This window comes from Podarcis filfolensis (genome assembly GCF_964270895.1).
Source record: "Podarcis filfolensis genome assembly, chromosome: 7".
Lineage (NCBI taxonomy): Eukaryota > Metazoa > Chordata > Lepidosauria > Squamata > Lacertidae > Podarcis > Podarcis filfolensis.
In genome coordinates, this window is record NC_139603.1 from 70,699,042 (window position 1) to 70,710,696 (window position 11,655).

Below are 11,655 nucleotides of genomic sequence, written 5' to 3' on the forward strand. Positions count from 1 at the left end.
TAAGTTAAGATGCTGTAAGATTTTGCCAAGTATTTGCTCTGTGCCACTTGCCACTTCATAGCCTTTGAAATAAGACTTAATTAGGTTCTATGTTTATGTACTTTTAAAAAGTGAGGGAGATAAAAGTGTGTTGCCCCATCTTATGTCTTCCATCTCCCATTTGCTCTTACGAGTAGAAATACCTGTGATATCCCAACCAGGTTTTTTCTGCTATTGCTGAAGCATAATCCCTTCTCTCTTTAGTATTTTACAATTATTTATATTTCCACCAACTTCCACTAATCAGCTATACACTTTTAACTAGTATTGGTTGCAGTTGAATGCTTTTTTCCTGCAAAATATTTAAGAAGATTAATCTTTTTCAGTTAAACGTGAAAAAAATTGCTCTGCCCCTGATTCACCCCTCTTCCCACCACCATGTGGGAATACTGTATGCGGCACCACATCAGGCATGATATCTAAGTCATACTCATAACTGAAAGTAAACAGATTAAGGGTGTATTGATTTCAAAGAGTATACTTGAAGTATAACTACTATTGGATACCACCCCTAGGTTTTTCACATACTTCTGGTTTTCAGTGCTGGCATAAAATCTTTCTCAGTTCATCTTGGAATTGTGATTAAAACAGATGTTATGTGATTCCCTACTCTGGTAGGATACCTAAGGTCACTTTGTTCTATTATGCCGTGAGTTTGTTTCATGATCTGATCCGAAGACTCCATGCTTTATCACTTAATATTGGGAAAGACGTTTAGTTCAGCAGATAATGATGTTCTACCGATATGATTATTAGGTTGCTTTTATAGGATATTTTGAGTTCTGCCAACTGATTTAGTGGCAGAACAGACTCAGTAACAGAAACAAATATTTTTTTATAAAAGTGATTAGAGATACTCTAATCTAAATGATTAGAGATACTCAGAAAAATAAATACTTATCACCACACTGGAACTTCCCCCAATGATATTATGGGAAGCAAACAGATAAATTTGCTCTCATAGTGAAACCTGTTGCAGTTTCAGGGGAAATCCCTAGCTCTTCTCTTGGGCTTTAAGCTTAGTGGAGGGAGGAGGATTCCGTTCAATAGGAAAATGAGCCTGTATCTCTCTTCAGGTCATTTCTCAGGAGGAAGGGCAGGGTATGGCTTTGGTTTTGTGTTTGCCAAGTGCCCAAAGCCTTTCATACACAGGCAAGCCCATGTGCCTGCCTTTGGATGTTGCTCTTTGAAGTGGTGAGGGATAAAGAGTGCTGCAGTCTTTCTTAGTAAAGGTTTTTAATGTGTTTTCTGAGCTTTGTTGAATAATTTTATTTACTTTCAAGAGTAAAAAATGGTTTGGCATTAAGAAATACTTTAATACAGTGGTGCCTCGCAAGACGAAATTAATCCGTTCCGCGAGTCTCTTCGTCTTGGGGTTTTTTTGTCTTGCGAAGCACGGCTATTAGCGGCTTAGCGGCTATTAGCGGCTTAGCGGCTATTAACGGCTTAGCAGCTTTAAGAAAAAGGAAACAAACTCTCAAGAACTCGCAAGACGTTTCGTCTTGCGAAGCAAGCCCATAGGGAAAATCGTCTAGCGAAGTGACGCAAAAACCGAAAAACCCTTTCGTCTTGCGCGTTTTTTGTTTTGCGAGGCATTCGTCTTGCGGGGCACCACTGTAGTAAAAGGTTTCTGCCTGTATAAAGCAGAAACAGTTTTGCATCTTCTTATCTTCAGCATCACGTCAGCATTGTTATTTTTCATTTGAACATTTGTATTCAGTTTTATAATATACTGTTTAACAAGATGTCAATCCGTTTTGTATTTGCAATTGTAATATAACGTGTTTATCACTGTAGTATAGAATATCTCTTTCCAATCAGCAACTGCTTGCCTCATTTTAAAATACTGGATTCATGGTACTTTGTACAAAAAATGGTTTGTTTAAACCAGGGATGTCCAACTCCCAAGAGACTGCGATCTACTCACAGGGGAAAAAATGGCAGTGATCTACCCCTTTTTTGGGGGGGGAGGTTTCAGGCCAAAGTTGTTGAGCTTTTTAGGGAGGACAGTTCTGTTTTTGGGGGGTTCTGCCAGAAACTCCCAGGGATCGACCAGTCAATCCTGATCAACCTGTTGGACATCCTTGGTTTAAACCATTTATTGTGCAAAATTCAGAACTGGAGAACATGGAATTGCATCTATTTCAACCTCTCAAATGTTTATAACCATCAAATAAACAAGAGGGATAGCTCAGTAGGTAGAGCATTAATCTCAGGGTTGTGCTTAAATATAAGGCGTATCTGGTCCATCCATCCATCTGCCATAAAGCAAGAAGCTAATCAGGTACATTGTGGAATTGAGTTTGATGGAGAGTCATATGCAATAAGCCTCCCAACTTACACAATTAAAATGTGGCTAGTAAAAACATAGGTGTTGTCTAGCTTATTAGATTATAACATAAAGCTCCCCCCCTTTTTTTTTCCTTTTCTTTTAGTGATGTGGATCAATTGTCTGTAAAAGATCTCTACCATTTCAGGAAAATCGCAAGAAGCAATACTGATGAAATGGACTCAAGGATGCGAGATACAGGGAATGATAGTGCCAGCACTGCTCCGAGGAGCACAGAGGAGTCTCTTTCGGAAGATGTGTTCACTGAATCAGAACTCTCTCCGATAAGGGAGGAGCTTGTTTCTTCGGATGAACTTCGGCAAGACAAATCTTCTGGAGCCTCATCAGAATCTGTCCAAACAGTAAATCAGACTGCCACAGAACATGTAACAGCTATTTCAGATTCTGCCAATGTACTTGGTAATGTAAACTCCAGTCTAGAACATCCTTTGAATGACTGCAGCAAGTCTGTTAGCGATACTGTGGGTTCAGAATCGGCAGACACAACACTAAAAGAAGTACAAGACACTGTAGAGGGAACTACTGCTGATGCTCAAGAGACACCGCATGGCACAGATCAGGAAAATGTACCAGAAGGTGAGGAGTGTTTGCATTCTGAAGAAAATGATTCTAAAAGGGATTCTACAAATAAGGGGCAACTTGTGAAAGAGCCAACTCAAGATTCTGAGACAGATATTGATATGCTGCGGAAACTTTGGAAGAGCCATACTATGCAACAAACTAAACAACAAAGGGACAACATGCACCAAGATGCACATAAGGAAATGAAGCACAAAGTAGCAATAGCTGATGGAACAATAGAAGGTAAGTAAGTAAATATTAGAGTATAATATGTATATATTTTTAGCAGTGGTGTGGCTGGAAAATATAGCCCATTCCTATACCAGCTTAGTCCACTGGCAGATGAAGAGAAGTAGTTGTCATAGCTGGAAGAATTACTTATGCCTACATTAAAGATGATTAAATATAAATTTGTGTCATAAGTTTCTTTGTTATTAAACAAATAATTAAATGAACACAAAGTAGGTTTTTTAGCATCTTGTTATTTGAGGTAACCTTATCACACATCATTGAATAGCTCCCGTTGTTAGTGATAAAATGTGTCTTGGAAGTATTTACCACGTTTGCATTCAGAACACAGTTTGTAGATTATGAGCAACAGGTATGCCAGTTAAGGAAACATTTAGCATTTTTCTCATGTAACATTCTTTGCATGAAACACTTGGGGATCCTTTAATGGAAAGGTGGAAGAGAAATGCTTTTAATACATTAATTTTCTGAGAACAACAAGTAGCTTTATCTAACATGGATTTTCCCACAGACATTTGGTTGGCCATTGTGAGAACAGGATGCTGGGCTAGATGGCCCACTGGCCTGATCCTGCAGGCTCTGCTTATATTCTTATGATCCCTGACCCATGGTCATGCTGACTGGGGATGATGAGATTTGGAGTCCAACAACATGTAGAGGCCACCAAGTTCCCCACTGCTAATAGAAGACACTGTTATGTGCCTTAAAATTTATAACCCTTTTGTTTCAGATGCAACAGTCACTTATTGTTTTTGCCTAGTCATACTAGACAATAAAAATCATAAATAAAAAAGCCATACTAGAATAAAAGGCCATGCTAGACAATAAAAGGCCATACTAGAATAAAAGTCTCAACCTAAGTAGATAAAGTCAACTATTTATGATGGTAAACTTCCATAGTGTAAAATCCATACCCACAACAATAATGAAAGCAGCAAAAAGGTAATTCATTGGCCTAGCCAAAATATGTATTTACATGCAAAGCTGTTGGACAACTGTATCTCCAATGGAAAGGAATGCCATAAGAGAGAAGATGTTGCCCTGTGTCATCATACTACTGTGGCTTTTGATGGAATTACAGCCAGGCCATCTCCTGCAGCCCTTAAGGCCTGATCTGGTAGGGAGAAAGATGCTCTTTCAGGTACTTGGATTCCAATCTATAGTGGGCTTATACACCAAAGTCAGTTTTCAAAGGTTAGTTTTGGAAGAATGAAAGAGTGCACAGAGATAACGTAATGAGGACAGTTCAGATAGAGAAGAAAAGCATTTAAAGGAGTTTCAATAGATGAAATGGGGAATCCTGTGAAAAGGGAGGGGGGGAAGTATTTAAAAAGACAGACAGCAGATTTCAGGATACAGTACAAAGTGTTTGTAAGAAAAGAACACTGAGAAACTCAAGACACAATAAGAGATTAACCAGGATTTTAGTTGCACAGATGAGGAGAAAATGACTCTTTATTGGGTGAGTTCAAGCTATGAGAAAAGAGAGCAACTGGAAAGGGTATACATATTTTTTGACTGAATGCAATTACCACAGGAACTGGAAGGGCACATTTAGGGGGAGAGGGGTTATCCAGCATGCAGTTGCATAAAAGCAGAGCTGGCTCCCTCAGCCAATAAAGCGAGATGAGCACCGCAACCCTAGAGTTGGTCACGACTGGACCTAATGGTCAGGGGTTCCTTTACCTTTACCTTTTAGAGAGATTTATAAGTTGTTGGCATCAGTCTGACTCAAGATACAATGGAGTGTGCCTCCGGGGGTGAAGTCAAACTGCTGGAGAATCACAGCACCTACTGTGGCTGCACAGACCAGTAACTCGCGACTGCTGCCTCCCATGTTGCTTTTGCTGCATTAGTAAACTACCTGATCAAACTTGCCAAGAAAGATCTGACATTTAATATCGTCTTTAATGAAAGGTTCTCTAACGAAGGAGAAGAGAAGACATCGATTACACAAGTTCTTATGTCTCAGAGTTGGCAAGCCAATGAGAAAAACATTTGTATCACAGGCAAGTGCATCCATGCAACAGTATGCACAGAGAGATAAGAAACATGAGTACTGGTTTGCTGTGCCGCAAGAAAGGTAAGATGGGAACGCTTTTCTGTAAATATAGCCATCATAAAGGAGTGCCTTGTCACTTTTCAGCTTAACAATTGTTGCTTTCTTTCAGTATACCAAACTATTTTTCTACCAGACTCTGAAAGTCTTCAGCTCATAGGAGCCAACTTGTAGGGGCTGAGGTCCCTTTGATCCCTCCAATAAAATATTTGAGGGGACCACCCCCAAAAAAGTTAATGGGCATTGCCATTAAAATGATGTGTGCACACCACATCTTGTGACCGATTATGCAAGGCAGGGCTTACCTGGGCTTCCCCAATATTGTTGATGCCTGAGAAAGACACATTCTTAATTTATGGACTTCACTGTCGCAAGTTGTGCTGATGGCTTAAAATTTGTTTAGGCAAATTCATGGATAAGGCTTTCAGTGTCTACTAGTCAATATGCCTGTAAACAATTGAAATATGGCTCTTGATACTACTAGCTTTATTTAGGGATGAGTGAGGAAAGAATGAAGTACAATACAATAGTTTTCCAGAAAAATTAGTAGGCCCTTTTTATGCTTCTGAGTGATTGTATTCTACATTTTCATTGGAATACATTATTGAAAATTGTAATGAACATTCACTCAAGTTCTTTTCAAAGAGAATGGTGAATAAACAACAGTAGAAAGGTGTTTAGAAGAAATTTGAAACATGTATAGGTCTTTGTAAGTTTGAAAGTTCAGTAACTATTTTTCTCTTTTGCTCTCTGAAAGGACTGAGCATCTGTATGCCTTTTTTGTTCAGTGGAGTCCAGAAATATATACAGAAACAGAGGAGATAAGTAGAGAGCCTGGGTTTATGGTTGTAAAAAAATTTGAGTCTGAAGCCAGTGAAGATTCAATTAATGAAGCAGCTGCTAAGGAGTGGGAGGTAAGTGATTTTAAAGATTTCTTAATGACTGGAAGACCTAGCTTTTGTTTGAAAGATTTCAACTTTCTATATGAAGAATATAAATATAAATTAGATTTTTTTAATGCAATCTCTATTTTTAGGGTGCATTTTGAGCCAAACTACTGTTACATGCAGGTGTGTATATAACATGTAGTCTGACTCTGTTTAAATTGGAAAAGCCATTTTGGAGAGAGGTAATTTGCAATCGGAGAAGGGAAAGCGTAAAACATATTCCTTATCAGACTTTCATTCCCAGCAGCTTTTCTTCTCCATGAATTGCAAGCTTGTTGAGAAGGAATTGAGCCCACCCCACACTATTTTACTTATCTCAATCACTTCCCACTCCTCACCCTGCTTCTTTTCCCAGTTTGAAAAGTTCTGTCAGATTACCATTACATTTGTTCATTGCTAAAGAAACCGATGAGCTTTTGGCTCGAACAGTTGCTACCTTGCAAAAGATATATGCAGTTTTGTACTGTTTTGCGAAAGGAAAAATAGACCTGCATGTTAATTTGTACATGTAATAAGCCAAATGTTCGTGTTGCCCGGGCTTAGTTTCTAGTATAATGTATGTATGTATTTATGTACATACGCTTAACATGTTATTTTAGTTGTGTGCTGGTGTTCCTAAACACACGCACTTATGTACTCCATAATATTATGTGACTCAGTGTACACTTGTTGTGCTCATGAAGACTTGCTTGGTTCATATTTTGTAGCTGTTGTAGATGTTCCAGTTGCTGGTCTTGATTCTAAACGTTACAGTGTGTTACTCCTGGATTTGAATCAGAATCTGCTGTATTTTTTTATTAGTTGCGAAATCAAGACAGGAAAATATGAGTGAATTTTAATGTGACATCTGTGCAGAAACAGATTACATATAAAATTAAGCACCTCTGGAATAGAAAACAATGAATTCTGCTTTATTGATCGTTTCTTTAATGTACATTTGTTTTACAGTAATTTGATATTGCCATTTTATGAATCTAAAATAGACTTAAAATAAAATTTTCATATAATAGGTATATAGTTATATACTTTTTGTTATGGGAATTCAGTGATTACTGAGAGCGTTTCATGAATATCCTAGCAAAAGTCAGTTTACAAAGGTTAATGCTTTTAGTCCATGCGCTTTCTTTTCTGAGAGATCAGAATCTCGTCTTAGCAGTCTTTTGAGATTCATTTTAAAGGGAAGGAGCATAAAAAGCAGAGGAAGTTATGGTTTGGACATTGAAATAATGAAAACTGAGTTGCTCTCTTGGAACGCAAGTGACCATTGTTATATCCATTTTTAGTATACTCTGCTGTTCTTACAGGAGCTTTCAGGACAAAGATTCCTGAAGTCAACCATTTCATGGCTTTCTTGCCAGCAGTAGGTTATTGCTACTGGAAGAGTATGCCTGTCTTTGATTTAGTTTGTGTAGTGAAACAGCTATATTAATTCCCTAGTGTGTGGGGGCATTCTGTAAGTTACCTACTCAGATATTGCTGGTGTAAAGCTGTGGATTGTTGAGAGAGAAAAATGCAGAAAAGCTAGTGCTGATCCTTTGCATATCTGGTGTTAAAGGTAGAAACAGCTGAACAGTATTGTTGATGATAGACATTTTAATGCCTCTGTTACTCTTTAAGTGTTTTATGGGGTTTGGAGTTTTTGTGTGTGTGTGGGGGGGGTTTTCTGGTCTCTGTGTTGTTGTTTTTTAATTAAACTTATTCTAGAAAAAAAGGGACGTGGGTGGCGCTGTGGGTAAAACCTCAGCGCCTAGGACTTGCCGATCGTCAGGTCGGCGGTTCGAATCCCCGCGGCGGGGTGCGCTCCCGTTGCTCGGTCCCAGCGCCTGCCAACCTAGCAGTTCGAAAGCACCCTCGGGTGCAAGTAGATAAATAGGGACCGCTTACTGGCAGGAAGGTAAATGGCGTTTCCGTGTGCTACGCTGGCTCGCCAGATGCAGCTTGTCACGCTGGCCACGTGACCCGCAAGTGTCTTCGGACAGCGCTGGCCCCGGCCTCTTAAGCGAGATGGGTGCGCAACCCCAGAGTCTGGCAAGACTGGCCCGTACGGGCAGGGGTACCTTTACCTTTACCTTTATTCTAGAAAAAAAGGTCTGCTTTCAGCTATGAGGGCAGCAACATACAGTTCTGGGCTAAATTATTTTGATGTACAGAACATTTGTTTTCTGGTCCCCAAGTTTACCATTTACTTCTCAGTATATCAAGTCCTTAGTTTATCTTGTAAATTCACCCAATTTACACTTCAGCACTTTCCAGATGGAAAAAAGGAAGAAGGACTTTAGTGATATATAACACTGATCAAAGCAGCATTTTACCCCTACAGAAAGGTACCAGATTACATCTTTACCATCTCTGGCTGCATTCCCATGCACACTCACTGGAGTAAGCCTCTCTAAACACATGCATAGGTTTGTACTGTCAAGTCTTTTTAAAAAAAATAGGAATTCAACTGGAGTGCTTACTGCCGTTTGTAAGAGTGTGGTTTGTTAGTTTAACAGTTAGGTTTGTATGTGATATACATACAGTAACACAAACTTTTTTTAAAGAAATTCAGTTTTGTGTAAGACAGTTAACAAATGTGCATGCATTGCCTATTTCAACACAAAATTGCTAATGCATGAAGCTGGCGGGTGAGGTAAATAGTAAAAAGGTGAATGACTGTAAGCTTGTTGGAACTGTCTTTCCAATGCAAATACCTGTTCAGATTGTTTTCTGTTTAACATCAGATGCGATATATTTTTCTACATAGGAGGAGCCATTAACTTATGGACTGCCCCTCCTGCCAGCACAATACAACTTATCTTTCTCTTTTTATAATTCTATTTATTAAATTTTCCATTTTAACAATCCAATCAAACCACATCATATATTCTGAATTATACATATTATTCAATAATCAAACAATTCAAATATTATGCCAAATTATTAAAAAAAAAAAATTGGGGGCACTTCACCGTGTTCCGAGGTTGGTATACAACAATACAACTTCTCTCAATACAACCCTTGAGAGAAGGTCACCTGTATTACAGTTTCTAGCGCAGGCCCTCCAGTTCCAGTAACACCTGCACACTAACCTAACCCCCCCCCCAAAAAAAAACCTGCAAAAGGTATTTCTAAGCTGCAGTAGAATAAATCTTCTTGACCTGTGTCCAGTTCTATTGGAAGCTGTTTCGAAGAAACCACATCCTGTATTGATACAAATAGAAGGTGTAATGCTTATTGAAAATATTAGGATTTGGATTCTTTCCAATATTTGGACTAATTCCCGTTACTAATAAACCGTGAAACTTTCCCCCACCTTTCTTTAATAAGCCTTGAAATAAGATTCTGCAGTCTCTAAATACTGTTTTTATTTTGTTCTCTTTACATTCATCTTCATGGCTATGAGAATTCAAAGGCTCTGCAAGTCTCCCTGCTTGTTATGTCAAAGTTAAAGATATCAAGGTCAAAATAACTTTTGACAAGAGGCAGGATTTTTTTTTTTTTGGGAATGTGCATATGTAGGTTGTAAACCATTCATTGTCATATATCAATTTTGAGGGCAAAATTGACATTTAAAAAGAGTGTACGCCTTGTAAGATGACATGTTGTCATAACAGTCAACTTCATATTATTGCTCTCCCTAGGTGTACTGCTACATATGATTGTGTTTGCGAGAGACAAATCAAATACTTTTTTCATACTGTGCTGATTTAAATATTCCTATAAAGCACCTGGCAGCACCTGGCAGAACTGTCACCTGACAGCAGCCATTATATCTTAAGGCCGCCCTGTTCAGGGAAGTTTTTAATGTGTGACATTTTAGTGTATCTTTCATCTTTGTTGGAAGCCGCCCAGAGTGGCTGGGGAAACCCAGCCAGATGGGCGGGGTACAAATAATAAATTATTATTATTATTACTATTATTATCATCATCATCATCATCAACCTCCCTCAACAGCCACTTTGCAGTACCTATTATATCAGGCTGTGATAGAGGACAGAAGAGAAGGGATGCAAGTGGTCTCTCCTGGTGCAGTTGAGAGGCCACCAACTTTTGGTTTCTCCTCTTGAACTTTTTTCACCCCAGCTGGTCATTAGAAGAATTTGAAACTACAGTACTGTAAAAACTAAATTCTTAGTTTCTTCCTCTCAGTTTGTGTTCCCTTTTTAGTGATTCTTCCTAACAACTTTGCTACCTATCCTGTATCAAGGGAATAGCAAAATACATGAATCATTTCAAGGTGCATTGCACACAGCTGAAATAACTTGGCATCTGTAATCCTGAAGTAGCTTTTGTAACAAACTAGAACAAAATAACTTCCCCCAGAGGCCCATATGTTATCATCGATTTGAGATTAGCCATGTTGAAATATGCAACATGATGTTTTTATAAAAACAACTTAGGTTTTGTAAATATAGACTACTAACACTAGTGGAACATTAGTATGTGGCTCTTGCCTGTAACCTGATGATAGAAGTTACCTTTACATAAGAAGATAAGAGCCCTGCTGATTCAGATCAAAGGTCTGTCTAGTCCAGCAACCTGTTCTCACACCATATACCCATGGAAAGCCCAGAACCACAAATAGTGTTCTCATCAATTGGTATTCAAAAGCACTTGATTTCTGACAGTGGAGAAAGAATATAGCCAGCCTTCATGACTTTGTCTAATCTTCTTTTAAAGTCATCCAAACTGCTGCTCAGGGCTCCTTTAGAAAGAAGGCCAATAGATATAGATATGATAAATAAAATACCGTATATACTCGAGTATGAGCCGACTTTTTCAGCAATTTTATACTGAAAATGCCCCCTTGGCTTATATTTGAGTGAGGGTCCTTTTGGGCTGCTCCTTCCTCCTCCTCCGCCTTTGCTGCTGTTGGCAGAGGAGGAGGAACGAGCAGCCCAAAAGCAGCCCTTTCGGGCTGTTTGTTCTTCCTCTGCCGCTGCCGCCACCACCAGGTTTGTGGTGTGGTGAACTGGCTTATACTTGAGTCAATAAGTTTTCCCAGTTTTTTGTGCTAAAATTAGGTGCCTCAGCTTATATTCGGATCAGCTTATACTCAAGTATATACGGTAAGTTGTGGGCCACCACTGCATCTTGTGAGAGTGAATGCTTAACTCCCTAGCTCAGGGTTGCCAAACCTTTTGGACTAGTTGGCACATTTCAATTTTCCGAGTGTACTGGGAATGCCAGTCACATACTCACTGCCATGGGGAAGGTGTGGCATAATGCAGGATGGCTCCCATAGGCAGTGTGGCATAACACAGAACTGGAGAGACAGACACCCCCAACAACTTTATGCTTCGCAAGGGAAGTCAGCTATGTCTTGCTTCACATGGTTATGGGGAACACACACACAGTGATGCTGTTGCTATCCAATAACATCCTGTTTGCACCGCATGCACCTTTTAGCTCTTTCTGTCATCCTTCCAATTTTGAATTCATTGTACAGATGATGCTTTCCAGTCAGG

The 11,655-nt window shown here is 39.2% G+C and overlaps 1 protein-coding gene across 3 annotated transcripts in view; it reads left to right on the forward strand.

Annotated features, from left to right (window-relative positions):
- The window catches only part of OXR1 (oxidation resistance 1), a 207,585-nt gene extending 198,305 nt beyond the window's left edge, over window positions 1-9,280 (forward strand). For 2 of the 3 annotated variants that reach the window (XM_083622051.1, XM_083622052.1), the window contains one exon: window positions 2,475-3,360. In XM_083622051.1, coding sequence (XP_083478177.1) covers window positions 2,475-3,201 — 727 coding nt within the window. In that variant the 3' untranslated portion in view covers window positions 3,202-3,360. Of the gene's footprint in view, window positions 1-2,474; window positions 3,361-5,116; window positions 5,283-6,015; window positions 7,922-8,293 lie in introns of those variants that run through there. The other variant, XR_014549941.1, reaches the window with a different exon arrangement.
- Window positions 9,281-11,655: the final 2,375 nt, after the last annotated feature.